This window comes from Caloenas nicobarica, chromosome 7 (assembly GCF_036013445.1).
Source record: "Caloenas nicobarica isolate bCalNic1 chromosome 7, bCalNic1.hap1, whole genome shotgun sequence".
In the NCBI taxonomy this organism is placed as follows: Eukaryota; Metazoa; Chordata; class Aves; order Columbiformes; family Columbidae; genus Caloenas; species Caloenas nicobarica.
Genome location: NC_088251.1, coordinates 34,027,091 through 34,042,824, shown reverse-complemented (window position 1 = coordinate 34,042,824; position 15,734 = coordinate 34,027,091). Strand labels below are relative to the sequence as shown.

Sequence of the window (15,734 nt, the reverse complement as noted above, 5' to 3'; positions counted from 1 at the left end):
CTGGTATCTTGAGTAAATTTCTTAATTTTTGCATTAATTTAAGAGCATTAGCTCCATTACAGCCAAGTACCACTAACCATGGAAAAGGTATTGTTTATGATTTTGTGGCACTTTTACACACTTGTCATCAGCACAAATCCATTCACAAGCATTCATATAATGCCTTCACCTTCACATATTCTTTGATTATCAGTGTTATTACCTGTAGCATACGGGATTATGATTTCAAGAAATAAAATCTGATAAATGGTACAAAAAAACATTCCTGCTATGCATTCTTACTATTTGAATACTTTCCTCTTTATGGTAACCACATTCATGTAGTCTGGAATATATACATCAGTAAAACTATTAGTACATTTTATATGGTTTATAAAGTAATCAGAAATGAACCCTCTACTGCTGATGTGAGATTTGCAACACTCTTTTTGTAGGATATTTTTATTGGCTATTCAAATGATAATTCAGAGACAGGCTGCTGGCCACACACTTTGGAACCAACAAGAACTGGGGCTGTCTCTGTCTTTTCCTCTCTGGAACCTCTCATTTGGGACTTATTTTTTTCCCTATCAGTCTGTGATTTTTGTGAGCTGGTAGAGATTTATTACTTGTCTTTGGCATTCTTGTGTCTCTTGAACATTCTAGTTAGGTCACGTCAGATTTCCAAATTTTACAAAGTTACTGGAGGACTGACAGACAAATGCATAACAGAAACAGATGAATCTTATTTGCTTACAGAACTAAAGATAAAGCTGCTTGCACATCACCACGTCTATCTGATTTGAACTGTCCGCTCCTTTCGCAAATTTGGATTCATGTGGATCCTTCACCTACAAAAATCTGAAAACTGTCTGATACATACCATCTGTAATTTTCCTGGTCCTGTGTCCATTACTGAGACTAACTGATTAGTGGTCATCTTTTTTTCTCCCACTGTAATGATACTCACATTGTTTTCTTTTCTTTACCCTATGTAGACAGTGGCAAGTACGTAATCCTGATGCAAAATTCTAAAAATGAAACCCCAAACTTCATTCATTAACCCCAGAAGGATGACCTTAATCCTGTGTCAAGCAGATGAGGACTTATATTGTGTACATCCAGAAACTCCAGTTCAGGAAAGCAAGTACTTGTACAAATAAATGCTTAACTCAGACCCAGTTCAATAAACACTCTTAAACAGGTGCTCAGCTTGGACTCAGTAGAAATTCAGAACATGCCTAGTCCTGGACAGTTTTGGAAGTGTTTCGTGAAGTGAGATGCTAGAAATAGTGGTTGTTATAATGTTAAAGCAGTCTTGGAAAATGCTCCAAAAATTACTGTATTTTCTTTTTTTTAATTTATGAGTGATACAATTAGGCCTATAAAAAGAGAGAAAAACTGCCACTCAGTGCCCCAAGAGATCTGCACTCAAGGAAAGCCTTTTAAAGTCAGTGGAGACACACTTGGTTGATACCAGTGGTTAAAAAAAAAAAAAAAAAGTGTCTTACTGGTCTAAAAGTCTGTTATTGGGAAGGGGAGGCCATTAATGACTGACTGTGCTAAACTGTTCCTTTTCAATTAAAATTGTAGTTACATGAAAATGCAACCAAACCAAATCGATGGCTTTCCTATAAGACTTGTCCTAATTTATATGTAAATTAACTATTTGTATTTGGCTTCAACTTTAGTGAAAATGTGAATTACAAACACACGTATGGATAAAGTGATAAGCAGAGAGGGAGAGAAATTCACTGATACACAATGGCTGATTTTTTTTTTTTTAAAAGCTGGAGCAAATTGTAGCTTTGAAGGTCCACGTGGGGGGCTTTAGAATTTGACTGTGTAGGTTGGCTGGCCTTGGAAAAAGTGACAAAACAAAGTTCTGCATAAGAAAGCAGAGACTTTGTCTCTCACACATGCACACACACTGCAGATGTGGGAGCACAATAAAGAAAAAAACTCTGTGTTTTTTATGCAGACAGAATATGTCAAAATATGCAGACAGAACATCTGTGCCCTGATTATCTGTCAGGTATCCTCTCAGGCATCTGAATTTCACTGTTCTAGCCAAAAGGGTTTGTTTTTTTTTTTTTTGGTTTATGCAACACTACTAAATCTTCAGATTTTGTTCACATAAAAATCAATAGCATAATTCTTTTTCCAAGGAGGCAGAACTGCGGCAGAATAGGATTATATTCTCCCCAGTCCTGATCTTCTCTCATTTATCAGTTCATGCTAATAAAGAATGAAAATTAGAAAAAGAGATATCAGGCGTGATTAAGGAAAAAAAGAGGGTACGCCTTTGCAGGTAGTAATACTCATTTTGTATTAAGTAGAAAATTCATGAGTGTCAAAGATCTGACACTTTTATCCTTCCTGTGGAAAGTGAAGATTTACTACGAGCATTAGGAAATAAACATACTTAGAGGTCGCTCCACTTTTTGCTTTCACTGTTTCCCTTGCGATTTCTCTCCCTGTACCTGTGTACATGTGTGCTCAAGACTGAAGTACCTGATTCTCGGTCATCCCTCAGCTCTTTGTTGTTGGCTCCTCGCAGTTGCCGTCTGTTGTGTCCCGTCTCCTCACAAGCTGGACAGGCAGATGCAAACCGCAGAGCTGAGGAGGAAAGCTGCTCTCCTGTGAGAAACCACACATTTCCACATTCACGTGGTTAATATCAGCTTCCACACTGGCAAGTCAGCTTGGCTGTACAGAGTGAGAATGATTAAACAAAAGCTGGTGACAGACCACAGATCCACATGGAAAAGCAGTTGTACTGTGTAACATGGCACTTTATGCACTCCACACTTCTCCAACAATAACAACTGTGTACAAGGATTTGGATTTAAATAGGCCTCAAAGAATTGAGGGGTTTTTTTCTCAGGAGAAATCCTCTATTGAAGCCTAAAGACCCAAGTCAGAGGAAATAACACAGGCATGAAGAGCAGAGGATGTAGCCTTATTCTATCTGTATTTGTAGATCTGTAAAAGAAAGAACCGTCTTTTTGAAACAGAGCTAAGTCACAACATCTGTCTTACCAGCATCTTCTTCTGGATGAAGCTATGGAGGAGAAAGTTGCAACAAAATGGCATTACAGATGAACCTTAACTATCTAACAGCAGTCAGCAATGCCACGGGATAAGGCACCTGGATCTCTGTCAGCAGGACAATGGGTTCTCACCTCTAGAGGCCTGTAGTGAGGGAGGTGCTGCTGACTGCCAGCATCCGTTCGGGACTTATTCCCATGACAACAAACAGCATCATGCATGGGAAAAAGTCTGTTGTGATCCACAAATACAGCTCAGAGTCATTCCTTCTCTACATTGCATTATCTTCAGTTTTTCATCTGTGTTCCCTATGCCCTTGTCTTCCCTGCAACACTGTCAACCTCCCCTGCATGTTTCTTACCTAATATTAATACCCCTGCCGTACCAGTGGTGTAGGTGAAACAGGCCTGAGCTCCAGCACCTTCATTCTAGTCAGTGGCACAGCAATGCTCGCAGCCCCACGGATTATAAAGGGTCACAGACAGAAAAAGACAGAAACAGATGCATGAATCATTAGCTTCTAATTCTTCATTCACTGTGGTTATGTTTTTTTCATTCATTAAAAAATCTTTCATCAGTGTTTAGTCTTTCATGCTCCCATAAAATACGTAGGTTTTAAAATAATGCCGCTAGCCCTGCCAATTTGTAGACTGGAGAAATAAAAAATGGTGAGGATTAACTTCACTAGGTGTGATTAAACAGGAAATAGACAATTCCTTCTATTATTTAGAATTATTTTGTGTCTCTTCAGGCACAACATAATGCGGTAACATTTGCAGCATGCAGATTGACGGAAATTGCATTAATTTATGGAGATGATCAGCTAATTCATTTACAAGTACTGCACAATGATAGGCTTGCACCCTGACAGCTTCCCTTTTTTTTTTTTTCCCCCCCAGCGGTGGCTTTAAATAGAGAATTTCATAGGGCAAAAAATAAACATACCTTGTACGTGAGCATTGCACTCTCTGATTTCTGCCAGGCAATTCTGTTTTGTGCTATTTATAGTCATTATCTTCTTGTATTTCATTTTATATTGTATTTGGCAAGGGAGACAAGGCTTTTTGGCCTTAAAAAGGAAAGAGGAATCTGGAAGAGAGAGTTCTTGGAGTTACAGTATCACAGAACTGGGCATAGAAGAGATCTCTCACGTTAGCCAGCCTTACCTCTGCGCTACACGCTGTTTCATGCTATTTTTCCTGAAAATGTCTCATTTGATTTATCCTGTTGGTATCTCAAGAACCAAACCGTCAGTAACAGTGACATAAGTCCACTTTTGTGCCAAACATGGGTGCTTTAATACTAACTTCATGCTTCAAGGCTGGATTTAAATGTCTATTTCACTTCCCAAATTACCACCAAGTTAAATCACAAGTTGCTTGCACTATAATATTGCAGTTCTGTTTGTTTGAACTCATGGTGGAAGGCTACTTGCAGGGCTTTACACCAGCCTAATACTGCTTCTTTTATTGGTATTTGATTCTGAAAATAATAAATCACTGATTTGCTACAAGTTGATGTAAACCACTAAGGGGTTTTTTGTGTTTGTTTTTTTCACTGAGAGTTGAAATAAATGTTTCACTGCTTGGTGGTTTGTTTGTAACACTACATCTTTCACTGCTTTTGCCTAGTTTATGTTGGTAGGTGCATGTGTAGAAAACTCCCAGCCTTTGGAATTAAAAGGAGATATGTTTTTTTCCTGTTAATTAGTTACAGACAACTCTGTTGCTATTGCCTTCTAAAATCCATCTACGAAGAAAAACTAATTCAAACCAACAAGAAGTGTTACTACTAATGTGCACTACAAGACAGCTAACTTTTCCTAATAATAATTACTTTACTAATCAACAAAATCAGGATGTATTTTATAGTTCTGAGCCTCAGTGCATATAAAAGATTATTGCAACAAGCACACCTTTTCCTCACAAAGTAAACTGATGGAAACAGCAAGGAAAGAATTTATATTAAACAATTATTCTCTTTTTCTCAAGGACTTTTTTTTTTTCCTTTTTCTTTTTTTTTTTTTTTTTAAACTTTCCTGCAAGCGAAGGCGGGAGGGAGCGAGGGAGGGACTGAACTAACCACCTGTCTAAGCATATGTGCCATTATGGTGTTTCAGGGAAACACTTTTACAGTACTTACGTAAGTTGTTTATCATTTAACTTGGACACAGGGCCTGGTCTAATTATAGGGCTTAATTTCAGTTCTGTGAATTTTTGTACAGCCTGAAGCAGATTCTGGTCAGTTATTTAGTTCATTAGATTCAATTTTCCCACCTGAAAAATGGGTAAAGCACAGAACCAATCCCAAATACCCCTGGTGTCCCTAATGTAATTACTGGACAGACAGACAGAGATAACCAACAAAATAGCCACATTTTAGGAAAACTCAACCCACTGAAAATAAACCCCTTCAGATTACCCACCTGAACGATGAGGTGACTTCCCAAGGCCGGGTCCAGAAATGGGGAGGAAATCTCTGCTGTCCCAAAGGGCAGAGCTGAGCAAAAGGCAGAGAAACAGTTCCCAGTAATGGGGTGGGGGGGGGGTGGGGGAGAAAAAAAAAAAAAAAAGATCACAATGGCAAGACTCCATTGGGCTTATTTTATGTATAACTTGTACTGGGAAACATGGCAGTTAATAAAATTGCTTCTAACTCCTGCACTTGTCCCTGTGCTTTCCTGAACTTATGGTGCCACTCTTACACCAAGACCCCCATTTTCACTACAATGAAATTATCACTATTCTGGGTGGAGAAAAAAATAAGGAAATGTGAACCTCCTCAGCTCAGAAAACAAGTCAGGTAAATAGTGTTAAAATCCTGGCCAGGCCAAGGAAAAACACGATGTCTTCAACGGTCAGGATGTAACTCAATAGTTTACCTGTTTGGGTTGTTCTGCTACTTTTAAGAGGTTAAATCACTTTATTTTATATAGCAATCTTAGTGAGAGAACCATAAAATAATGCACGATGGCAAATTGTTACACATAGCTAAGAAGTGGGATGGAAATGAAAAGCACAATGTAGTACGTACTCCTTACCTTAAATGCCGCTCTAATCAGCAGCTCACTACTCTTCTTAGAAATGTAGAATTCATGTTATTTTCAGAATAGCTGTCAGAGAAATAAAAAAACCAGTCTTAGTCTCTCATTATAGTGTAAAAAAGAAAATTTGCTTCTAGGAATGTATTTAAACTTAGAGGTTCAATCGAGAGAGATTTTTAATAACTGACATTGTTTCCATAAGAATTTTATGTTCAGACTTTAAACACTGATTAAAGAACTGTATATTTTATATTCAATTCTTAGTTTTCACCTGTACGCAAAATTGAAAGTCTGACTGAACTATAAATAGGACTTGGGAGATTGTAAACAACTAATTGATAAATCTGTGCTCAAATAGTAAAACTTCAATTTCCTGTTTAAAAAAAAAAAAAGCTCACAGACCTATCCAGAGTATCACATCTGGAGTTCTAGCAGACTTGCACGTTTCATATCAAGAAATGTTTTGTCAGTATCGCTTTGTGTAGTCTCTTCCAGCTTTATTCCAGAAGGGAACTGTCTGCCTCTTCTTTATATCAAAGAGACAGCATCTGCAAATCTACACAAAGAACGTGAGCAGGAGATTGACTTATTTACATGCTTTGAGAATAAGGAAATTCTGTAATTGTTTTAACTGCTACGGAAACAACTCCTGCTGACATATGGCAATGCAAGCATTTCTTTTCTCTGTCAAAGTCATGATTCTCTTAATCATTCTGAAAATTAAATAAAAATAACTGATCATATATCAGTTATTACATGGCTAAACTTCTTATAGTAATGAAATGCTACTATTGCCAAGTCATGACACTATTTTACAAAAATGTGAAAAATACAAAGCATGTAAACAAATTGAAAATAAAGTTTCAAAATTCATTTTTTTCCTGAACTCCCTTTTCTTCAGCTTTGTTATTCAATGGAGAGTGTGCTTACTTGCACACAGGACTCATTCCAGAAGAAGAACGCAAGGGCTGGAGACGAGAGCTGATTTCAGCATGAGTGCTGCCAGTCTGGTTTTTGCTGGTGGTGGGGATTAGGTGGTTGGATTTTTTTTTTTTTTTCTTTAAGTACAGGTCTGTATTTTCTGCGTTTCACCACAATATGAAGTTGCGGTGGTTAGAGAAACATTCTGTATTCCTTTTGCAATGGAAACAAAGTACTAATGCTCACAGGACAGGTAACAGCTTTAAATGAGGACAGAAATGGCAAGGGATGCTTTTCCTAAATCCTTTAGTGAATTACCAGCTTAACTGACACAGTCAGACCCCTGAAACACGGAGGCTGGAATGTTGTGTCTCCGTGGGAAGTGTTGAAAGAGCAAAAGTGGGAATCACACAAAAATAAACCAGCTTTTAGTTTGGAGTTGGTTTGTTGTTTGTTTTGCTACTGAATCTTTATGTACAACTTGCTAGAAATTGAAGAGCTTGCAGATAAATCTCTCTAAACAAAATGACCTTAAATGCTCAATAAATATTTTATCAGTCTTTCATTTATGCCAAGTTTCATTTCATCAGTTTTCCTAGATATGTTAGGAGACCTTGAGGACTCTGCTGAGTATCTGAGATAAAAGCATCCAAGTGAAGACAGTCCTTGAATACGTGAGATTTATAGAAGAGCAGTGGATTTACACCAAGCTCTATAATGTTACTGGCATTGAAGTATAAGAACAGCTGCTCTCTAGAGACCAAAAAAACCACTATGGCCTGATTCTTACCAACTGTAGCACCTGTCCAATAACATCTTCCAAAAGCTGCTCCAAAATTTTGAATGCAGTTAAGAAATACCTCTCCCTCCCCACCCCCATTTTCTGTATAGAAGTAAGACTAACATGAGACGTATACAGAAAACTGAGGGAGGAACGTGGACACTAAGACACTGCAGATAACTGGACAGTCTAAAGGGCCACATTCAGTAAGTCACCCTCTATTTCATTGCCTATGCAGAGCTGCCAAGAGCAAAGTAAAATTCATGGCAATTGCTGCCCGTCCTGGCATACACTGCCCCTCTTCCCCCCCGCCATGGTAACTGCAGCAAACCCCCCAGTTTAAACAGCCTTAGTGGTACATAGCTTGCCTGCTTTTCTGCAGGGACCCACACAGCAGCTCCTTTTTTAAAGTTTGTTTTAGACACCTGTTTCTGCAAGCCTGTTTGTATCTCAGGGCACCTTTTGTAGAGCTTAAATAATACAGTAGAGGTGCAGTTCCTCTGGCATGGCAGGGGGGCTGGGGAATTCAGCCATTCCAGCTTGCTACAGCTGTACAATTGAGTTTATATATAATTCAGTCTTTGGATTTTTAGCATTTAAAATGTTGGTCTTGATGGATGTCCACTCCCCAGAGCTTCTGTCAAACTATGAGGCTAATATACCACATTGTAATTACCTCATCAAAATTCAGATTTTTGACCCATGAAGTTTATTTATTATTAGTTTTTAGTATAGATGTATGATTATACTTTAAGAAATACAAGTACAGTTTTCTTGACCGCAGTGGTGTGCTGAAGGAGCTGTGGACTGTTCCACAGCCATTTTGTGGAAGGAGCTACAAATGCCAGAATGAGGTGATAACTAATTGTTCAGCTGCCAGAGGAGAGGAAAAGCAAATAATTGTAATGGTCTCCTGAAAGGATTCCAGTTCATTACCCGTATTTCACAGTATAAACTAAAATCACTATAAAAACTGCATGAAGTTTTGGGACAATCACCTATCCTGTCTGGATGCTGCTACCAATTTCTTCTAAAAGCTCTCTCCCTTCTACGCGAAGAGTTTTATTTGTGCCTGCTCCCGCAGCAGCAGTCACTACCCCTGCCCCTGGCCCCCCAGCCCAGCTTGCTGCCCATCCTCCTAGCGTGGCTCTAACTCCAGGCAGCTTCTAAAGAGTGGGAGGATTACAGACACCGAAGCCACTGAGAAGCTTCAGGAAAAAAACCCTGCCCCTTAAGCCCATATACCTTTTGCCATAGAAACAAAACTATCTTTTGTTTTGCCCCTCTAATGCAGAGCAGCTTCATAGTGGTGTTACTACACAGCCAATGCTAGGAAAGTGCATCTGTATGATGCCACCAATATTGACCACTGGTGGGGGAAGAATTACTCCAAACTCAGGGTTGTCAGCTGTTCTAGAAAAGTGCCCATGTGTAATTAATTTTCTGGTTAGCGGGAAAGAAAACTTGTAGAGGAACATTAGCCTCCCTAGAAAAAGCAATACAGTGGAGGCTGAAGATGTGTCAGATGTGTAATGACAAGGCCTCTGAGCAGAACACCTTACTGAGAGCCTAGAGGTTTATAAAACATTTGGATTAAAAGCAGCATTTCAGATAAGCTTTAGGCTTAGAGGTCGCTATGTGGTCTGAACTTCACTTCCAAATGTATCACAAAAACTACATTTTACTGCTAAACCTAGCCGAGTGGCCAGGCAGCCTGCCTCCCTGAAGTTTATAAGTCACAGACCCCAAATACACATACCATCTTAGGTTAAAATACCACCACGCAAAGATTACATGACTATTATAAACTGGAAATCCTTTCTTTTTAGAAAAAAGCTCACATGCTGCAGCAAAGAATGAACTTTAGAGGCCATCTGGTAAATTTTACACCTTTTCTTGGTGTATAGAGATAATTTCAGTTTCCCATCACACATATGTCTGCCTTCAACTTTCAGGGGATGGGCGGGAGGCAGGGGAACTAGTAGGCATTTTTTGGCACTTCAGGGAGAAGCAGTAAATGTGATATTAACCAAAGGGGTTTTCTGCCACTTCAGAAGTGTTGCCAAAATGCAACTAAATCCAGCCCCTTAGCTGTGTTTTTATTATTGCCTTATTTGAATTTGTGTGTATGTGTACTAAGTGTTACACAATCAACATGTAGACAGACAATAACACACTCCTCTCACCTGATCAATTCATTTGAGGTAACAAAGGGGAGAAGATGTTGACTCTTTACTAACAACTCAGTTTGCAAATCTGCATATTGCAGAAGACTGCATGGTTAGGCTGGATGACAAAGCTGGAGCTCATTCTCCCACTAAAACCGATGGCCCTTTTAGAGAACTGACTTCATTGCTCTTACAGAAGACAAATGTTTCAATAAAGAAAATGTTGAGAAATTGAAATGTAGGCTCTCCGGTTATATAGACTAATACTACTACTATTTTCATCGTGACAAATAGCCCTGAACAATGCGCTTTGAGCACGTAAGCGTGTGTGCACACTGGCATTCTGTGTCTGCCTACACACACCTTAACATACACATCCACACTCTCTAGAAAGTAGATCTTGCATTTGAAGTTTTTATATGGTCCTAAAACCAACACTGTTCTCATGCTGGCACACTGATGCAAATTTAACCTTTAACACTCCCCTGTTTTAGGGACAATATCAAAAGAGCAGGTGGCTCAGAATTTATTTATTTCAATAATATTTATAATAACAAATATTTCTAAAAAATAATAATTATTAAATACTAAATACTATTAAATATGTAAAGCAGGGCTTTCTTAAAGGTATTTAGACTGGAGATTCCTTTCCAAATTGAATTTGTCAGCCTTGTAATTAAATAGGAGTGTACTGTCTTCTTTGAAGAGAAAAAGCTACTAATTTAGGTCACCAAGATTCATCCCTAGCAGTTCTTCAGTGCACCATGACAACAGCAGAGGTACCTTAAGCTGAAGGAGGAAGACAGCCTTTATTTCAAGCAAAGAAAACCAAAAGAAATTCAATGGTACGAAAAGCACTGTGCTCAAAATGAAATATGGCATCCTTTATCTGACTCTGTCAAAAAAAAAAAAAAAGTTTTGCATATGACCAAAAATAAAATTGTTAACATTTTGCCTAAAACGGTATAATTTTTTCCTGCTTAAGTGCACTGGATGTGTGGCGGTACCCTCTGAAGTGCCCAGAGTGACATACAATGCCTAACATGACACACAGCTGTGGCAAACGTATACAGCAATTCTCTGCTCTTGGATTTTAGAAGTACAAGATAGAAGAACAGCCCCATACACACACACCCCAGCTCTCCACTTCTGTGTGTTTGTTGCTCCTACTACTTCTGACAGGATGAGCCCGAGCCTTATCAGTCTGCGTTCTGAGAACATGAGAAAAAGGCCTTTTCTCATTTCCAAGGGCTGAAGTGGCACTGATAGCCAATTACAGGCATCAGCACTTTTGCCAGTGTTGGCCTTTTGTCAAATAACTGGTGCTTGTTCTTGGTTTTATCAAGCCACAGCCCCAAGACCCGCTCTCCCCCTCAGAGGAATAACTCTGTTCTGCATACAAGCTGCCTGAAGCCTCTTTCTGGAGCACGTTGGACCAGATTTGTGTCTAGAGTCTGAGATTAAGATTCGCTGGAGGGGGTTAACACAGAATAAACCGCCTCGATGCACATCATAGGATCGTGTTTGCCATTTGCACGGTGCGGTGTTGCCAAGTCAGCCAGCCGCTGGCTAGGCCGATGCAGTCCTTGGGGCTGGGGAGGTGGCTAAGGCAGTGCAGCGTCCCCAGCACTCTCTGCTTTCAGCCCACAGGCCGCAAACGTGTGAAGGGAGCAGGGCAACCACTGAGTTTCCTTGTGTTATCCTACAGAGCAGTATGGCAGAGACAGCTTGCTTGTTAAAGCTGTCATTTTTGTTCCAGTTATCCGGTTTTCGGCTCGAATTAAATGCACTATTTCCTGTTTCCCTGAGTACTGATGGAAAACGCCTTTGCTTTAATGCTTGTATACCTATGCAGTATGCTGCTGGCGGTGGCAGTAGGTAATAGGGAGGGATTAGTTTGTTATGCATTTGAGATGCCACACAGTCACTGCAAGGTGTGTGTGCTATCCCACTCTTAATTACCCTTAAAAATCTTGGCCGCTGAGACTGGGCTCAGCAGCTCTGACAACACCAGCCACTTCACAGGATCCCAGCATTGCTCAGGAGCAAGTGTGGGAGCCTGGAATGCGACAGGAACAGCTGGAGACTTTGCTTAGTGCTAGATACAAAGGAAGTAATGGGTCACATTTTCATAGCTTTTTTTTGGCAGTAGTAATTGCAATGAGACCCTGCAGACAAGCATCATGAATTCACGATTTAAAAAAAAAAAAAAAAAAAGAAAATAACAAACATTACCTACGTAATTATTTACAGTCCACCAGCACAAATTTATGTGTATCACTTTAAGTCTGAGCAGTGGAACATGAACATAATGATCAAACACACCAAGGGAGGGAAAAAAAAAAAAAAAAAGGGTTTGGTAAGTTAGTTTTACTTTTTAACCATTGTTTATTCCTCAGCATATTGTGATTAAAAGCAGACCAGCTTCCTAGGCTAACATTTCTGTTTCTTATTACAGTTGGATAGCGTCACTTCACTAATTCAGGCTGCCAAAAATTTAATGAATGCTGTGGTGCAGACAGTGAAGATGTCCTATATTGCATCCACAAAGATTATCAGGATTCAGAGTCCTACTGGCCCACGACATCCTGTTGTGATGTGGAGAATGAAGGCTCCGGAGAAGAAGCCCCTAATTAAAAGAGAGAAGCCAGAAGAAATCTATGCAGCTGTCAGGAAAGGTTCTGCAAAGAAGAGAATCCATCCTGTTCAAGTCATGAGTGAATTCAGAGGCAGAGAAATAGTCTAATATTCTGCCACTTTTTGTGTTCCTATATTTGAATTTAGGATGATTTTTCATCTTTCTCTCCACTTATTTAATAATTACATATGTTAATGTTTTGGGTTTTCTTAATCTGTAAGATAACACTTGCTTAAATTATTTGAAAATTTTCTTGGATTAACTACAAGCACACGGTTGAAAAAAAAAAAAATATATATCCATTCTCTTGCAGTGACAAACTCTCATGTCTTTATACTGGCATGCTTTCAGCAGAGCACTTTGAGCAATATGTTACGGGACTGTGGGAAAGGAGGATGCAACGTGCCAACCTGCCCAAGTCATACTGTACTCACTAGCCTTACGTGTTTTTTCACCAGGGGTGAATGTGGCCAGTGCTACACTGCATGTATTTTATGACTACAGCTTTTTAAACATGTTCATTGGGTCAGATCCTTTATCAGCATTGTTATGCTGTGATCAGATCAGCTGGACTGCTTGTTGCTAGGAGTCTGGGTCGTCAACTTTTATCTAGATTGAAACATCTGAAGATCTCCTCTCTTCCAAGCCCAGCCTTGGAAATGTAAGTTCGAAAATGTTTGATGAAACACAAAAAGTGTTTTCAACATGGATGTAATAATTTAATTTTAAAAAGCATTGACTGCAACATAGCAGTAATAATAGCTCTTTAAAAGCCTTCTGAAACATTAGCATTAATCTGTGTTCTGCTTCCTGCTCTATTCTGTGAGCCCCAATAAATCTGCTAACTGGTACGCTTGCAAGTTCAGATAAAACAACTATTAACAATAAAAAACTTTTCTACTCATTGCACAAAAGAACAAATATGAAATACATCATTATTCTGAGATCGGTGTGTGAAATACACATACACATATCTTGAATCTTAGGCATGATGAGATTTTTGCAAGGTAACTGTAGTGATTTAAGTTACTTTTTTTATGACAGTAGAGTCCTAAATGCAGGACTCTTCTGGTAAGCAACTTGCTAAATGACTGCAGTATATCTCCAAGTATGTAATGAAGATAAGTGCTATTAGTCTGTGATCACCACTAGGCTTCTGTAAGATAGTGAAAGAAAAATCTCCTAAATCTGTTTGAATCAGAAATCCACTCGGACTCATTTTTTTTTTAAGAATTTAACTTGTGTTCCCTGACATGTCACTAAGTTTTCCCAGACTCCACTTGTTACTAAAAATGTCTTTGCTTAGCAATTAAGTAGATCCTTCGGTATGTTTTTTTGTATTTGCTAAGGTGAAAGGGCTTCCTCAAATGCCAGAACTTCATGATGCATAATTGATTGCCATTATGAGGCAGCTCCAGACTACAGGCTGCTGCTCTGTGTCACCTGTTATCACGTTTTGCACAGTAGTGCACCTACCTAGCACAATGTGAGCGGCAAAAATAACCATTAACTATGTTTTTCCTATTGGGGGTGACTGTTTCTAAGCTCAGGACAGTGGAGCAGTATAATTTCTCGGTGGTTGGTTAAGAAACTCTGCAAAATCTATAATGATCGTCAATTAAAATTTTTACAGATCACTATTCCCCTTTCCAGAATTTACTATCCGTTATATGAAACAAAAGGAGAAATTTGGAAGAAAAATTACTTCTTTCCAACTCACATCCCCTCTAGCATGTTTGCATCAAGATCTTAGTAACATGTATAGGTCTTTGTTAGTCCTCTTAGGGCTACAGAGTGGGAAGCAGCTAACGGTCCAGGAGAGCAGACAGAGCAGAGCCAAGATAAAGATTCTTTGTGGTACAGAGATCAGGAGAGTGTATGTTACGGTCACACCTTAAAGCCAAAATCCCCATGTAGCACCTGAGGTTCTGGCCCACCCCTTAGACTGCCTCCTCCCCCAGCAAGGTTCGGGTCCAGAAGCCAGCAGGTGAGTTGACAAAAACCTTGTCTGATATAGGTCACCTCAACATCAAATGTTTGTAACTAATGTCTTGTTATCACATTATTAATAAAAAGCATGTACACCACTGAGGAGACATCTTTTAGTGTTGTGAGATTTTTAAAATTATTATTATTTTTTTAAGGTGCCTCCGTTTTCGTCTCCAAAACTAGTGAACACTCGGTTCTAAAGCCTGACAGGTTTGCTTATAGGAGTGCCAGCCTTCCAGCACCCTAAGGGTACTCTATTAGTCTGGTTTAAGTGAGAGATTTTCTAGCATTAGTATCACTAAAGCACAGATTATTACTTAGTCTGGTGCTCCTTCCTGCAGTGCTAGTCACCAGTCTCTCATCCTTGCCATACTTGATAGCCAGTTTGATCTCAACACCCGATACTATTCCTATTACATAGAAATTCATTGGGCAAAACTCAACCCTTTAAATGAACGAAGAATGAGGTATTTATATCTAGACTTTTTTTTTCGGCTAAAGTTCAAACCCAAGGGAGAACAAGGTAAAATTTAATCCTGGGTGAGGAGGCAGAGGGATAAGACACAAGGCCTGGAGATGTAAAAAGCCCCTGCATTAGCTCATTGCCCCCCTCAGCCGGCCTGCTGAGAACCACCACCTCTATGCCGCTACTAATGCTGAAGAACGCTGTGCTGCTCAGAAAGTTTTATTCAAAAGCAGCTACTCAATTCATCCAGCAATCTACTCCCTCCTTCCTAGCCCTAGTTTTCAGAGTATAACTTTTCATTCCCTTGTTGCTTTGACTCTGTGTGATGTCCATACCATGTCCTTACCCTTAAAAACTGTGCTCTTAGCTGCAGCTCTGCAACCCCTTCTCACCTCAGCAGCTCATATTATTTCATTAGCTTGACTTGTCCTCTCCCCATTACCACCTTATGGAGCAAAGTATGGTGGACGATGGAAGGCAACTTTATTTATAAAATCAGCAGAGCAGCACAAAACGGCATAGACTGCATTTTTCATTGTTGAAACACGTTAGTACAGAGAACACATTCAAGCTATTTCCACAAATCCCAAAGCTGTTTAATGTTTATTTTTTTAATAACTTGGTTGTGTCACTCTGTTCTCACTGCTGATATTGTTTCCTTTAGTAGTTAGTGATTCTAATTTGTAAACAGCAGTTTC

The 15,734-nt window shown here is 39.3% G+C and overlaps 1 protein-coding gene across 4 annotated transcripts in view; it reads left to right on the top strand.

Annotated features, from left to right (window-relative positions):
• The window catches only part of CTNNA3 (catenin alpha 3), a 499,026-nt gene extending 484,375 nt beyond the window's left edge, over positions 1 to 14,651 (top strand). For 3 of the 4 annotated variants that reach the window (XM_065638800.1, XM_065638799.1, XM_065638802.1), the window contains one exon: positions 12,402 to 14,651. In XM_065638800.1, coding sequence (XP_065494872.1) covers positions 12,402 to 12,689 — 288 coding nt within the window. In that variant the 3' untranslated portion in view covers positions 12,690 to 14,651. Of the gene's footprint in view, positions 1 to 977; positions 1,209 to 12,401 lie in introns of those variants that run through there. The other variant, XM_065638801.1, reaches the window with a different exon arrangement.
• The last annotated feature ends 1,083 nt before the right edge of the window (positions 14,652 to 15,734 follow it).